Raw genomic sequence first — 16,795 nt, 5'->3', positions numbered from 1 at the left:
GCAGTAGGTGCACTTAATTCAGAAGCCCTGCGCACCGGATGAGAAAGTGGTCCCATTTTTTATAATTTCATGAAAAGACAAACTTCACCTACCCGAGTTATGTGGCTAAATCGAGTGTGCCTACTGTGCTGGCCAATCGGATAGCTCAAATCACTGTGACTACAGCTTCCACGACCAATGCCACAGCAAAGTTTGATACTAGCCAATGTAAGATTTCATCACTTTTAAGACAATGACCAGAGACTTTCAGAGAATACAGCAAAGAGCTGCTGTTTTTATGACAGTTTTTATTCAACACTACTACAAAACATGATTTTCCCTACTTCCACTGGTGCTGCAGCTGCAATGAATGAGTAGCCAAGTGAATCGATAGCCCTGTGTTTTTATTATTATTAGCTGCTCCTCATGTCTATTTTAATATCAAGGAATGTTTCACTTTCTCTGGTCATAGGAACAACATGAATTTGTGCATGAGGCAGATGTGGTGTGACTCGAGTTTCACCATCAGGTGGAAGACGGTGTCCCCTCTCTGGTCAGACTCACTGGAGGAAAAGAAGGAGAGCGCAGGGACCGTGAGAGGCGGACCCTCTGCTGCTCTCTCCCTCCCTTCGCTGAGACGAATGCAGTGTTCAAAACTGTGAAATCTCAGAATTCTGACTTCTGTGGGTCTCAGACTTCTGTTTTACCTCTAATCTGTTTTACCTAATCTCAGGCATCCGACTTCACTACTGGAAACTCGGGGGAAAAAAATGACCAAGAAAAATTGCTCACACCCTGATCAGTTTCACCTGTCCTCGTTATTGTCTCCACCCCCTCCAGGTGTTGCTTGTTTTCCCCAGTGTATTTATCCCTGTGTTTCCTGTCTTTCTGTGCCAGTTCATCTTGTATGTTTCCAAGGCAACCAGCGTTTTTCCCGTTCTCCTGCTTTTTGCATTATCCTTTTTCTAGTCCTCCCGGTTTTGACCCTTGCCTGTTTCTGGACTTTGTACCCGCCTGCCTGACCATTCTGCCTGCCTTGACCACGAGCCTGTCTGCCACTCTGTACCTCCTGGACTCTGATCTGGTTTTGACCTTTTTGCCTGTCCATGACCATTCTCTTGCCTAACCCTTTGGTTTAATAAACATTGTAAGACTCCAACCACCTGCCTCCTGTGTCTGCGTTTGGGTCTCGCCTTGATACAGAGCTTTGAACAGGCCAACATTTGGCTATCTACTGGACAGGTTACGATAGCCTGTTACAGTTTGTTGAGATGCGTGCATGCATGCCATTGTCGTGACAATTCTACACAGGGACACCCAAAGTCAATCTTAAATGAAACATTGTTTATTAACAGTTAACTGGAGAGGTTCCAACAAACTTGATGCACCATAGTGCACGTCTGTCAGGAGCTCTTTCAGGGCAGTCCCGTTAGATCTCATATACTGCTTACAGACATGTTACATAGGCATGATTTTGCTTATCATTCATAATTAATCATTAATGTTTGGTTCATGTATGTGACAGACCAATATCTCACAAGGCTTCTTCTCTCCAAGCTGAGACCTTGAAACTGAGATATCCTTTTGTTCTCAAAACAAGGTTCAGGGCATACTGCCAAATTGCAGATACTGATAATGAGGATTCAGTCACTTGCATGAACACATAAATTGCTTATTAGAAAAGCACAAACATAACATTTTCCATCACACCATCAGAGTGGAAGGTAGGCCTCAAGGCCTGGAGCACATGCAAATAGTACTCGATCATATGGCTCAAATTCAAGTTGTGTATTTTACTACTTGAACTGGAAATATTACGCACTGTGGCTATAATGAACAGGACAACCAATAGCTGTCTAATTTGTAGTCTATATGTCCATAATCTAGCCTAATCCAAATAAACAAATCGCCAACAGGAGGAAATAAAGAGAGAGGAGGAGGACAGTTTCCATGTTTTTATTTAGAATTCTAAGGATTCTGGAGATAGCTTCTTTTTTTTATATAAGAGCAAGAAACATGACAATCACAGTTTTAACAATCTGGACAATATATTGAAGAGGAGTTTCTTTGGCACCAGTGAAATAAGAGAAGACTACATAGGCTACTTCACTAACACTTTACTTGAAGCCAACAGATACACAATAATGCATTATTACCTGTTGTACATTATGTATGAACCAGGGGAGGCTGCTGAGGGGAGGACAACTCATTGTAATGGCTGGAACGGAGTGAACGGAATGGCATCAAACACATGGAAACCATGTGGAAACCATGTGTTTGATGTATTTGATACTAATCCACTTATTCTGCTCGAGCCATTACCAGGAGCCTGTCCTCCCCAATTAAGGTGCCACCACCCTGTGGTATGAACCCTTATAATGTTTTATTATCAACTGTTGCCATGCTATATCTCTCTATGTTTTCTATACATTCACTGAGAGATGATACAGTACTAAGATATTCGAGGATCATGAATGATGATAGCTACAGATTGTACACCAGATAATGTGATATAACCAAAGATTTTTGGTATCCATTACTGGGAGTTACAGATTTGCTGATACAAAACGCTGCTATAGATTCTTCAATTAAGCTGGTATTGGCGATACTCTCTTCGTTCTCGATTCTGGAAAGCAGTTATCTTATAAATGTCCATGTCCAGTTGCAGGTAGTTCTACAAACAGCAGAGAAACCTCAGAAAGATAGGAAATCCATGTTTTGTATCAATGTGTGTAGAGCTTTGTTTTAACGTGACACACTGTCTGGCTGCGGCCGCTTCGCATAGAAATGACTAGTTCTGTCAAAGATGCTGGAAAATTCTAGATGTCCGGCAGCTAAGATGGCAAGGATCCTCCTTGCGCGGTACAAAACATGGATTTACTATCTGAGTTTTCAGTGTTTTTTGTATAACCACCTGCCACTGGATAGAAACATTTCTAAAATAACTGTTTCCCAGAATCGAGATGGAAGACAGTATCGCCAATACCAGGTTAGTTGAAAAATATATGGCGGTGTTTTCTATAGGCAAACCTGTAACGGACAGTAATGGATACCAAAAATCTTTGGTTAGATCACGTTATCTGTAGCTAGTATTATGACAAGTGTTGTACTGATTGGCTTGAATTGTATCTATTAGGTCAAACAAAGTTAGCATCTTACATACACAAATATACGTTTAGGTTTAAACTTTAAGCAGTAGCATAAGTAGATAATTATACCTTTTTAACAACTTCATCATCCTTTTTCACATGTGAAACAGACATCTGCCCCTGACACACACACACACACACACACACACACACACACACACACACACACACACACACACACACACACACACACACACACACACACACACACACACACACACACACACACACACACACACACACACACACACACATACAGACACACACAGAAATGAACTATAATTGTGTGTGTGTGGGTGTGTGTTTTTGAACAGAGGGTCTGTGAGTTTTTTAGAGGATGATGGACAGAGAGTGGGAGTGGGAATGGGGAAGTATTTTAGGGAATAGGTATATGTGTATTTATTTTGTGTGTGTGTGTGTTTTAGGGGACTTTGACAGCTGGGCCTCCTCTTCCACAAGTCTCCCCTCCTTCTCCTACTCCTCTTCCTTCTCCTCCACCTATTTCTCCTCTTCCTTCTCCTCCACCTCCTTCTACACTTCCTTCTCTCGTTCCTTCTCCTACTCTTTCTCTCCTTCCTTCTCCTACTCTTTCTCCCTCTGCACCTTTTCCTCCCTGTCTTCCTCATCGAAGGGCGAGATAGAGTGTAAGGCATCATGTGGGAACGTGGCAGAGAGAGTGTACTCGTCGCTCACTCCCTCCGTCATAACCGACAGATCCACATCCGCCTCAGGAACGTGTGATTCTAGGAACGGTTTGGAATCAGAAAAAACGTTGGATTCTGGAATTTCGTCAGATTCTGGAACTTCCCTGACAGCCACCTCTTCCATCTCCAAAGCCTCAGCCCTGGACTCCTCCAGCCCTGGAGCCAGTTGGGAGTGCACCTCAGTGAAGAGGACCTCCTCATCAGGGCTGGCCAGCGGGGAGATCTCGATGGAGGCCACGGCAGTAGGCGAGACCCCGGTCTGGGATGAGGCCTCCACCTCTGCTTCAGCTTCAGGTTGACCCTCAGACTTACGATTCTGTTACAGCAGGACGTAGTCATGTCAGATGAATCCACAATAGTGTGAGTGTTTGTGTGTGTGTGTGTGTACTGACCTTCTTGATGCTGAACGTGAGAGGGGACACTTTGAAGGAGGAGCTCTTTGGGTGGTTGGGTGTCAGGCTCTTCTTCATCTTCTCTCGTTTCTCCTGTGACACAATCTTGTTCATCTTCTTCTCTATATTCGCTTTGGAGAAGGCCCTCTTCAGACTGTCCACCTGCAATACATTGTACAGTCATGCAGTCAGTACAAAGCAGGAAATCTCCTAACCCTTACCCCTAACCTCCGACCCCTGATCTTAAGCTCTGCAATACATCAATAGTCAGCATTGAACACGCCACGCAGCCACAGAACATGACCTTGACCCCTAACCGCTCACCCATAGACTTTAACCCCTAACGCCGGCTTTCTCCATCCCTCACCTTCTTTAGACTGGAGCGTTTAAACTTATCCGCGCGGGATTTGTCTGTGTGCTCTCCGGCCAGCTCGTATACGCCATCTCCCACCTCGTCCAGGTCCGCCTCCAGCCCTACGTCCTCGTCCGAGGATAGGTCGATGGTGTGAAGCCCCTCCTCCGTGGAGCGGTTGGCGTCGATGACGGCGGTGGGCTCCTCCCCCTCCTCAGCGTCACGGGGGAAAGGAACAGTATCCTTGACAAACACACTGGTTGGGATTTCATTCTCCTCCTACAGAGAGAGAGAAGGAAGAGGGAGGGAGAAGGAGAAGAGGGAGGAAGGTAGACGAGTAGGGAAGGAGAGAAAGAGAATGAGAGAGTAAAAAGGAAAGTGTATGATAAGAAGTTAGAGAAAGGAACTCATGAACAGTACGTTCATCATTCAAAACAGATGTGGTATGTTGCTATATTTAATTATCTTTATTAATAGCTAATAGTTTAGGAGTGGATCACATTTATACTACCGTTCAAAAGTTCAGGGTCACTTAGAAATGTCCTTGCATCGCCAAACTAATGGGTGAGTTGTCATGGTAACACCAGAATAGAACTTGTGTTGAGTGTCAGTGTTTGCAAAGAGAGAGAGAGAGAGAGAGAGAGAGAGAGAGAGAGAGAGAGAGACAGAGAGAGAGAGAGAGAGACCTTTTGACATACACCACCATTCAGAAGTTTGAGGTCAATTAGAAATGTCCTTGATTTTGAAAGAAAATAAAAAATGTTGTCCATTAAAAATAACATCAAATTGATTAGAAATACAGTGTAGACGTTGTTAATGTTGTAAATTACTATTGTAGCTGGAAACGGCTGATTTTTTATGGAATATCTACATAGGCGAACAGAAGCCCATTATCAGCAACCATCACTGCTGTGTTCCAATGGCACGTTGTGTTAGCTAATCCAAGTTTATCAATTTAAAAGGCTAATTGATCATTAGAAAACCCTTTTGCAATTATGTTAGCACAGCTGAAAATTGTTGTTCTGATTAAAGAAGCAATAAAACTGGCCTTCTTTAGACTAGTTGAGTATCTGGAGCATCAGCATTTGTGGGTTTGATTAGAGGCTCAAAATGGCCAGAATCAAAGAACCTTCTTCTGAAACTCGTCAGTCTATTCTTGTTCTGAGAAATGAAGGCTATTCCATGTGAGAAATTGTCAAGAAACTGAAGATCTCGTACAACGCTGTGTATTACTCTCTTCACTCAACAGCGCAAACTGGCTCTAACCAGAATATAAAGAGAAGTGGGAGGCCCCAGTGCACAACTGAGCAAGAGGACAAGTACAATTTAACTGACACTGAAAAACCCAAAATGTAAAATGCCTTTCAGACGGATGCGACACTCTTTAAATAGCTAAACTATTGAGGTGTGACCACCTGTAACGCCCTGGCCATAGAGAGGGGTTTTTGTTCTTTATTTTGGTTAGGCCAGGGTGTTACATTGGGTGGGCGTTCTATGATCCTTTTTCTATGTTTTTGTATTTCTTTGTTTTGGGCCGTGTGTGGCTCCCAATCAGGCACAGCTGAAGCTCGTTGTTGCTGATTGGGAGTCACAGATAAGGAGCATGTTTTTCCTTTGGGTTTTGTGGGTAATTGTTTCTGTCTAGTGTTTCTGTTGTGTAGAGTTAATCCTGACAGGACTGTTTTGCTGTCGTCTTTTGTTTATTTTTGTAGTGTTCTCTTTTTCATTAAAACTCTAATGATGAACACATCCTCCGCTGCACCTTGGTCTAATTCTGACGACGGCCGTTACACCACCGGACATTCAAACGTTTTGTTGCGAATAGTCAACTGGGGCGCAAAAAACACATAGGGAAGAAAAGGCGCAAATTAACTGCAAAAGACTTGAGAAGAATTAAATGTCAAACTACCAGGAACCCATTATCCTCCAGTGCCACCATATTCCAGAACTGCAACCTACCTGGAGTGTTCAAAAGTGCTCAGAGACATGGCCAAGGTCAAGAAGACTGAAACAAGACCACCACTGAATAAGATTCACAAGTTGAAGCGTCAAGATTGGGCAAAGAAATACCTGAAGACAGATTTTTCAAAGGTTTTATGGACAGATGAAATGAAAGTGACTCTTGATGGACCAAATGGATGAGCCCGTGGCTGGATCAGTAATGGACACAGGGCACCACTTTGAGTCAGGTGCCAGCAAGGTGAAGGAGGGGTACTGGTATGGGCTGCTATCATTGAGGATGAGGTAGTTGGACCTTTTCGGGTTGAAGATGGACTGAAACTCAACTCCCAAACCTACTGCCAGTTTCTGGAAGATTCTTTCATCAAACAGTGGTACAGGAAGAAGTCCTCAGCATTCTAGAAGGCCATGATCTTTATGCAGGACAATGCTCCATCACATGCATCCAAGTACTCCACTGCTTGGCTAGCCAGCAAGGGCCTCAAAGATGCCTGAATGATGACCTGGCCCCCTTCCTCACCTGACTTAAATCCTATTGAGAACTTGTGGGCCCTTCTCAAACGTGAGATTTACAGTGATGGAAGACAATACACCTTTTTGAACAGCATTTGGGAGGCTGTGGTTGCTGCTTCAGTGAAAATTGATCGTGAACAGATCAAGAAACTGACAGACTCCATGGATGGAAGGCTCATGGCAGTTATTGAAAATAAGGGTGGCTATATTGGTCACTGAATATTTTTGAAAGGCCAAAAATGTGATATAATTGTCATTTTGTGTTACTTATTTGCTACACTTACTCAAAAAAATGAGAATAAACAAGTGAGTTGAGAGAAATTATTTTTGTAATTTAGTTGCCTAATAATTCTGCACACTAATAGTTGCCTAATAATTCTGCACACTAATAGTTGCCTAATAATTGTGCACACTTATTTATTTCCCTGAGAAAGACAAAACTCACTTTTCCTTTCTTAAACATTCACGTTTGAGGTTCAATAACATTTTGGATTGACTGAGAGCATTGTGTTTGTTCAACAATAAAATGAATCCCGAGGAATACAATTTGCCTAATAATTGTGCACGCAGTGTACAGTAGCTGGCATTCTGAAGACTCAACTTTACTCTGGACTGCTTCTGATGTATGAAAACGTTGAAAACCTTCTGTGGTGACGTGTGGTGGTGGGAAACTACATAGGCCTGTTGAGTTATGGAATCATTGGATTTGTGTAAACGCTATTTCCAAACCATGAACACATACCATCTACATACAGTCACTAATCATTGTTACATTCCTAATGACATTTCACAAAATGGCCGACGCAACACACACATACACACCGGAAGGATGCACACACAGTGTTTGTTCTGCTGGAAACTTTGTCACAAAGATATCATGTAGCGCTACATTAAAGAAGGACAAATAAGGTTGCTGGGAACAATCATAAAGGCAGAAGAATGTCGAAGAAGAGGGGAAGGAAGCCAAGGCAACACACACACGCACACACGCACACACACAGACACACACGCACACACACGCACACAGGGGAGGGAAGCCAAGGCGAGGCAACACTCAGAGTTTCCACCAAATGCTGGACATGGGCCAAACCCTGAGAGGAGGAGAGAGAAGAGGAGGGAGGGAAGGGAGCAGAGGGAAGGGAGCGAGGGAAGGGAGGAGAGAGAAGAGAGAGAGGGAGGGAAAGGAGGGAGGAGTGAAAAGAGAGAGAGGGAGGGAAAGGAGAGTGGAGGAGAGAGAAGAGGAGAGGAGAGAGGGAGGGAAAGGAGAGAGGAGGAGAGAGAAGAGGAGAGAGGGAGGGAGGAGTAAGAAAGGAGAGACAAGGGAGAGAGAAGAGGAGAGACACATGCACACATACGTACACACACACACACACACCCTGGAGAACATCTGTCTTCCTCAGGCACCACAACCCAAACTCAGATGACAAAGTATTATTCTCTGCACATTTGACCTTAACAACAATTACTCTGGACACACGCACCCGCACGCACACACACACACACACACGCATGCACGCACGCACACACGCACACACGCAAAATGCAGTAGGGAGTTGTGGAGGAAATGCATCTGTTTTTGCAAGATAAAGTTTGAGGGCTGTGTATTTAATACTCTAGAAAATAGTTCAGTTCTGACACACTCCGCAGACTGGAAAAGTCTAGCTTGTGAAGTGAGTAATGGTCATGGAATTGACTCTTGACTCTCCTCTCTCTAAAGGTATCCAGTACTGTATATATCCCAGGTCTCTTATACCAGAACCATAGGCCTATACAGTGTATAGAAAGGTTACAACTCAGAATGTTCCATAATTTCTGTGGGTATAAGTTTGTCCTCGCACGCACACACACAAACTTGCTTCCCCCTTCACCAAGGAATTTCCTGATAAGATGAACAAAAATGTCCCACTCGGCTCAGAGGAATGCATTCACCTTTGGGCTAGCATTAGCTGTGGTACCTTTGGATTTCTTTAGCTACCCTTAGCTTATTTGGCTTCCCTGAGCTACATTTAGCTGCTACCCTTAGCTTCATTTAGTTGCTACCCTTAGCTTCATTTAGCTACCCTTATCTTAATTTAGCAACCCTTAGCTTAATTTAGCTTTAGCTGCTACTCTTAGCCTTACCTTTAGCTGTAGCTTTTGTGTTTTAGCTAGCTCCCATAGCTACTGTAAGAGTCTAGGACACTGGAAACACCGGTCAGTGATCTTCAGGTCAGAGAAGTTGGAGTTCTAGGATGATCCCAGAGATTCCGACTTGGAATTCCAAGTTGGTTGAGCGTTTTTCCTTGAAGTCCCAGTATTCTTGAACACACGGATTCAGATGTCGATGATTTCCAAGATCCAAGTTCACAGTTACACACAACATCAGCAGTATCTACAACCGATCAATCACTCAACAGTCTGACAGAGGGAAATTGACAAGCCAAGCCAAGCCAAGGTGTTCCATGATATGAAGTAATAGCATACAGTAGCTTAGCATTATCAGAGTTCTGACACTGTAATTTAGCTAACTTCAGTTGGAAACCTGTTATTCTTGTGTTACATGTGTCAACACCTACACAAGTCAAAACACGTTATACCAATGAAACACAGACGTACATTTTGCCAATGCAGCTGCCACCAAGATGCTAATTACATCAAGAGACATTTCGAGAGTAGGGAGAGAGAGAGAGAGAGAGAGAGAGAGAGAGAGAGAGAGAGAGAGAGAAGAGAGCAGAGAGAGAGTGAGAGAGAGCAGAGAGAGAGAGAGCAGAGAGAGAGCTGAGAGAGCAGAGAGAGAGAGAGAGAGAGAGCAGAGAGAGAGAGAGAGAGAGAGCAGAGAGCAGAGAGAGAGAGTGAGAGAGAGCAGAGAGAGAGAGAGCAGAGAGAGAGAGTGAGAGAGAGCAGAGAGAGATAGCAGAGAGAGAGAGAGAGAGGACAGAGAGAGAGAGAAAGAGAGAGAGAAAGAGAGAGAGAGAGAGAGAGCAGAGAGCAGAGAGAGAGAGTGAGAGAGAGCAGAGAGAGAGAGAGAGCAGAGAGAGAGAGTGAGAGAGAGCAGAGAGAGAGCAGAGAGAGAGAGAGAGAGAGAGAGAGAGAGAGAGAGAGAGAGAGAGAGAGAGAGCAGAGAGAGAGAGACAGAGAGAGAGAGAGAGAGAGAGAGAGAGAGACAGAGAAAGAGAGAGAGAGAGAGAGAGACAGAGAAAGAGAGAGAGTTTTGCTTTACTCTAGGTTTCCCTGTGCTGCCTATAAGGTGTGGTTCCTCCAGTGAACACATGCATGACAGGCCTGCTACTGCTACCTCACTGTACCAGTCAGAGTCAAGGTACAGTACCTCCTCCCCTAGCTAAGAGGAGTGAGAGAGCCCAGATGTCCGCCTGCCTAACAGTGTGTTTGTGTTAAAGCGGGGTGAGTGTGTGTGTGTGTTGTCATCTGTATCAGCATATTATTGCCTTGTGTTATAACCAATGTAATGGATCCATCCCATTAATATAACTGGGCCTATGGACTGGAGAGACGTTACTTGTTGAGCACAGAGACACACACACCTACACATGTTAATCTGTCACACATTCCAGTGTCTGGTCCTCAGCACAGTTGATAGAAAACAGCTGTTATGTGCTCAACACATTGATTGAGTATTGGTTGGTGTGTGTGTGTGTGTGTGTGTGTGTGTGTGTGTGTGTGTGTGTGTGTGTGTGTGTGTGTGTGTGTGTGTGTGTGTGTGTGTGTGTGTGTGTGTGTGTGTGTGTGTGTGATGAGAAAGGTACGAGAAAGATGTGAGTGAAGGAGGAGTAGAGGTGGAGAGTACATTCTTTAAAAAAAAGGTTCCAAAATGGTTCTTTGGCTGTCCCCCATAGGATAACTATTTTTGGTTCCAGGTAGAACTCTTTTGGGTTCTATGTAGAACTCTCTGTGTAAAGGGTTCTATGTGGAACTCAAAAGGGTTATTTAAAGCGTTCTCCTATGGGGACAGCTGAAGAACCCTTTTATTAAGTTCTTAGATAGCATCTTTTTATCTCAGAGTGGAGAGAGAGAGTAGTGGTCAACAATCCTACTAGCCTTTGAACTACCACTACCACTTAGAAAGAGAGCAAGACAGACAGAGAAAGGGAGAGGGGGAGAGAGAGTCCTGCCAAGCTCTCTATCAGCCAGGTCACGAGACCAACACAATGACAGCTTTTGTATCTCACTGTGTGTGGGTGTGTCCATAGCTCAGCTTTGTATGTGCAGATAGTGATAATAATGTACTCTATTACAGAGAGAGAGAGAGAGAGAGAGAGAGAGAGAGAGAGAGAGAGAGAGAGAGAGAGAGAGAGGAGGGGAGGGGGCAGACAGAGAGAGAGAGAGAGAGAGACAGAGAGAAAGAGAGAGAGAGAGAGAGAGAGGGGGAGAGAGAGGGGAGAGAGAGAGAGAGAGAGCGAGAGAGAGAGAGAGAGAGAGAGAGAGAGAGAGAGAGAGAGATGAAGTTGTGAAACTTTACTGATGGGTCAAACCACATTCTTCGTTCTGCATGGTTAGCAACCACACACACAGTTTCAACCAATCACATCTCTCTTCTAGGAATGACCCCTCAACACATTGTTCACACACACACACACACACACACACACACACACACACACACACACACACACACACACACACACACACACACACACACACACACACACACACGCTTGTTTTGTAAAACCTGTACTAATGAGGTTACAGTATTTCCCTCATGGATTTTAGAACAGACACTGTCCACTATTTCACACACCCCTCTGGTATTTGCCCACACCCAGAGGAATGGGGCTGGGTGCCACTTAGACTGGACCATCCAGTGGTCTGGGGGTGGTTTAGTGAAGGGGTGTCTGTCACGTCCTGACCAGTAAATAAGATTATTTGCTATTGTAGTTTGGTCAGGACGTGGCAGAGGGTATTTTGTTTATGTGTGTCGGGGTGATGGTTTATGTAGTGGGGTGTTTGATTCATTATTTCTGGGGTTTTTGGTCACTGCTTTCTAGTTAGTCTGTTTCTATGTTTAGTTAATTGGGGTGTGGACTCTCAATTGAAGGCAGGTGTTGTCTAGTTGCCTTTGATTGAGAGTCCTATATATTAGGGTGTGTTTGTGTTTGTAAATGGTGGGAGGTTGTCACTTGAATTGCTGTCTTGTGCCTTCAAGTCTGTATTCGTCGTTCATCATTGTTGTTATTTTTGTATACGCGTTGTTTTGGTTTTCCTTCTTTCTCCGATTAAAAGAAGATGAGTATACAACTCGCTGCGCCTTGGTCCTCCTTTCCAGACGACAACCGTTACAGTGTCAAACATACAAGGGGGTAAAATTCAGCCCGCGTGTGTACGCATTATTAAATATATATATATATATTCTGATGGGGGAAACAAACTCAATATACTTTAAATTGACAAAAACCAAATGGAAAGTGTAGAAATGATAATGGACCTACATTCATACAGTTTCTTGACTGTGTCCAGCTCACTGATAATCACCTAAATTAAAGCTGGACAGTCAGGGAGCATCAAAATTCCCAAAACGATGTTTAGAGGACTAAAGGAATAGAGGAATAAATAAAGAATTGACAGTGAGAAAATATAACACATTTTCAGTGCGGCCCTCCGGACCTCGTTGAATGTGGCACTAACTCCCTCACTTCTCACTTCTGTTAGTGTCTACAAACCTGAACCAAACTCCCTCACTTCTGTTAGTGTCTACAAACCTGAACCAAACTCCCTCACTTCTGTTAGTGTCTACAAACCTGAGCCAAACTCCCTCACTCCTCACTTCTGTTAGTGTCTACAAACCTGAACCAAACTCCCTCACTCCTCACTTCTGTTAGTGTCTACAAACCTGAGCCAAATTCCCTCACTTCTGTTAGTGTCTACAAACCTGAACCAAACTCCCTCACTTCTGTTAGTGTCTACAAACCTGAACCAAACTCCCTCACTTCTGTTAGTGTCTACAAACCTGAGCCAAACTCCCTCACTCCTCACTTCTGTTAGTGTCTACAAACCTGAACCAAATTCCCTCACTCCTCACTTCTGTTAGTGTCTACAAACCTGAACCAAACTCCCTCACTCCTCACTTCTGTTAGTGTCTACAAACCTGAGCCAAATTCCCTCACTCCTCACTTCTGTTAGTGTCTACAAACCTGAACCAAACTCCCTCACTCCTCACTTCTGTTAGTGTCTACAAACCTGAGCCAAACTCCCTCACTCCTCACTTCTGTTAGTGTCTACAAACCTGAACCAAACTCCCTCACTCCTCACTTCTGTTAGTGTCTACAAACCTGAGCTTCAGTGAAATGAGATAGACATAGCCTACAGCGAAAGCAGGCCCAGTTTCCTTTACATTGTCCATCTATCACATGACTGTAATGGAAAGTCTGTGTGTGTTATGTTGTGTTACGTTGTGTTATCAGAATGACACCCATGAGGATTGAACTACAGAGACCATAGAGAACCAAAACACTCAAACACCTTTCCCCTGCCTCTCTTTTTCTCCAATCTTTCTTTCTCCTCACGCTCCTCCTCTCTCCCTCTCTTTCATATTTCCTTATAGTCTCCTTACAGACACTAGTATTCCCTGGAGGAGATCAGACAGCCTTATTAGGGCATGGGAATAAAAATACAGTATCCTGCTGTCATAACACTACTGCAAAAGGAGACAGAGAGAGAGTGGGGGAGGAGGGAGAGGGGGAAAGAGAGAGGGAGAGGTGGAGAGAGAGGGGGAGGGGGAAAGAGAGTGGGAGAGATAGGGGGAGAGAGAGAGGGGAGAGGGGGAAAGAGAGAGGGAGAGAGGGGGAAAGAGGGAGAGAGAGAGCGAGAGAGGGGGAGAGAGAGGGGGAGGGGGAAAGAGAGAGGGAGAGATGGGGGGGAAAGAGAGAGAGGGGGAGAGGGGGGGAGAGGGGAAAGAGAGAGGGAGAGATAGGGGGGAAAGAGAGAGAGAGGGAGAGAGAGAGGGGGAGAGAGAGGGGGAGGGGGAAAGAGAGAGGGAGAGATAAGGGGAAAGAGAGAGAGGGAGAGAGAGAGAGAGAGAGAGGAGGGGGAGAGAGAAGGGGAGAGGGGGAGAGAGGGGGGAGAGGGGGAAAGAGAGCGGGAGAGATAGACTGAGTTTACCAGACTGAGTTTACCAGACTGAGTTTACTAGACTGAGTTTACCAGACTGAGTTTACCAGACTGAGTTTACCAGACTGAGTTTACCAGACTGAGTTTACTAGACTGAGTTTACCAGACTGAGTTTACCAGACTGAGTTTACTAGACTGAGTTTACCAGACTGAGTTTACCAGACTGAGTTTACCAGACTGAGTTTACCAGACTGAGTTTACTAGACTGAGTTTACCAGACTGAGTTTACCAGACTGAGTTTACTAGACTGAGTTTACCAGACTGAGTTTACCAGACTGAGTTTACTAGACTGAGTTTACCAGACTGAGTTTACCAGACTGAGTTTACAAGACTGAGTTTACCAGACTGAGTTTACTAGACTGAGTTTACCAGACTGAGTTTACTAGACTGAGTTTACCAGACTGTTGGATGAACACTATTAGTGACTGATGGCTCATTGTACTGCAGGAGACACTCACACATTCATAACACAGATGCTGCCAGAGGTTATCATAGCCTCTAGTCTATTCGATTAATAACAGAGGAGGGAGGGCGAGGGAGGGAGGGTAGATGAGAGAGACAGAGACAGAGGGGTTGAGTGTGAGAGACAGAAAGAGAGAGAGAAAGAGGGAGAGAGTTGCCAAAGTGAAGGAATGTGTATATCTGTTCCAAAGGTGCTGTTTATGACCAGTGTGTGTGTGTGTGTGTGTGTGTGTGTGTGTGTGTGTGTGTGTGTGTGTGTGTGTGTGTGTGTGTGTGTGTGTGTGTGTGTGTGTGTGTGTGTGTGTGTGTGTGTGTGTGTGCGTGCCAATGCATATGTCTCTATGCATGTAAGTACAAAAAATGTAACATTAAAGCCCTTCACTGTGCTAGAAGTCTCACTCACACTCTTAACAGAGTGACTTTCCTTTGGCTGAGCAAGAAACCAAACCCTAACACACACACTTCCAGACCTCTATGTCTAGCTTCAACCGTTAGGTCCTCACTTGTTCCCTGCTCTCTTCCCTTCTGCAGCCCCACCCTGCCACGGCCACACTCACACAACACACTGTTCAGTGGTGAATCAGACAGGCTTTCCCGCTTCAGTCAGGGATTCCCTTGCAGAACAGTTTTGAGGTTGTTTCCAAAGTTTAGACTGAAACGCCAAGATTTGAACAAGGAGACAACGGAGCGGGAGAGGGGATCTGTCATGTCTTGTCTTGTGACACTGAGATGGATTCTGTTATCAATAACACACTAGCATTCTAATGGAGGGTGGGGTTGCTCAGACGGCCCTTTGTGTGGGAGTTTGTGAGATCCTGTATCCTGAGTGTGTGTGTGTGTGTGTGTGTGTGTGTGTGTGTGTGTGTGTGTGTGTGTGTGTGTGTGTGTGTGTGTGTGTGTGTTTCTCTTATTGTGTGTGTTTGTATTTCATAGCCCGGAGCCCAGACTCAATTCTTCCATGAACATAAAGAGAGAGAGAGAGATTTTTTTCTCTCTCTCTCTCTCTCTCTCTCTCTCTCTCTCTCTCTCTCTCTCTCTCTCTCTCTCTCTCTGTGTTTGATCATGGAAGAATTGAGTCTGGGCTCTGGGCTATGAAATGCAAACCTGGCCTGCTACATTAACACAGCATATTGGATATATTCCTGGCCTGCTACATTATCACAGCATATTGGATATATTCCTGGCCTGACACATTATCACAGCATATTGGATATATTCCTGGCCTGATACATTATCACAGCATATTGGATATATTCCTGGCCTGATACATTATCACAGCATATTGGATATATTCCTGGCCTGATACATTATCACAGCATATTGGATATATTCCTGGCCTGATACATTATCACAGCATATTGGATATATTCCTGGCCTGATACATTATCACACTATATTGGATATATTCCTGGCCTGATACATTATCACAGCATATTGGATATATTCCTGGCCTGATACATTATCACAGTATATTGGATATATTCCTGGCCTGATACATTATCACAGCATATTGGCTATATGCCTGGCCTGCCAATATTGTTATTCTCAGACCATATTATATTTCAAAATTTGACCTTTGATAACAAAATAGATAAATTGGTATAGCACTTGCGAGGCACAGCTGAGCATACATTGAAATCATTTGCAAATAATTTACTTTTTTATTTGACTGGACTGATGGGACCTCTATCTGTCATGGTGCTTTCAAGACAACTCGGGATTCTGAAAAAAACGAGGTCAAATCATGACGTCATCTTCAGGTCGGAAAGTCAGAGCTCTAGAAATATGCCTGAGTTTCCCACTTGAAATTCTGAGTTGGATGACTGTTCAAAGCTATTTCCCCATTCGGATCTCATTTATTCAGAGTTCCCAGTTGTGAAGTTGGGTGTCTGAAATTAGGTAAAATAGATTTCAGTTAAGACAGAAGTCTGAGACGTACTGAAGTCGGAAGTCTGAGATTTCCCAGTTCCTAGTTGTTTTGAACATGGCATTAGTCTCAGTGGAGGGAGGGAGGGAGGGAGGGAGGGAGGGAGTCTGACCAGAGAGGGGACACCGTCTTCCACCTGATGGTGAAACTCGAGTCACACCACATCTGCCTCATGCACAAATTCATGTTGTTCCTATGACCAGAGAAAGTGAAACATTCCTTGATATTAAAATAGACATGAGGAGCAGCTAATAATA

General features: G+C 44.2%; 1 protein-coding gene across 1 annotated transcript in view; it reads right to left on the bottom strand.

Annotated features, from left to right (window-relative positions):
* Window positions 1-1,919: 1,919 nt before the first annotated feature.
* Window positions 1,920-16,795, bottom strand: part of LOC106592067 (caveolae-associated protein 2) — a 16,596-nt gene continuing 1,720 nt past the window's right edge. Inside the window, exons 3-5 of the mRNA XM_045699302.1 lie at window positions 4,592-4,855; window positions 4,225-4,386; window positions 1,920-4,148 (exon numbers count right to left, since the gene is read on the bottom strand). Coding sequence (XP_045555258.1) covers window positions 3,711-4,148; window positions 4,225-4,386; window positions 4,592-4,855 — 864 coding nt within the window. The 3' untranslated portion in view covers window positions 1,920-3,710. The remainder of the gene's footprint in view (window positions 4,149-4,224; window positions 4,387-4,591; window positions 4,856-16,795) is intronic.

This window comes from Salmo salar, chromosome ssa17 (genome assembly GCF_905237065.1).
Source record: "Salmo salar chromosome ssa17, Ssal_v3.1, whole genome shotgun sequence".
Classification (NCBI taxonomy): domain Eukaryota; kingdom Metazoa; phylum Chordata; class Actinopteri; order Salmoniformes; family Salmonidae; genus Salmo; species Salmo salar.
The sequence above is the reverse complement of the archived record's forward strand: the minus strand, read 5'-3'. Positions and strand labels throughout refer to the sequence as shown.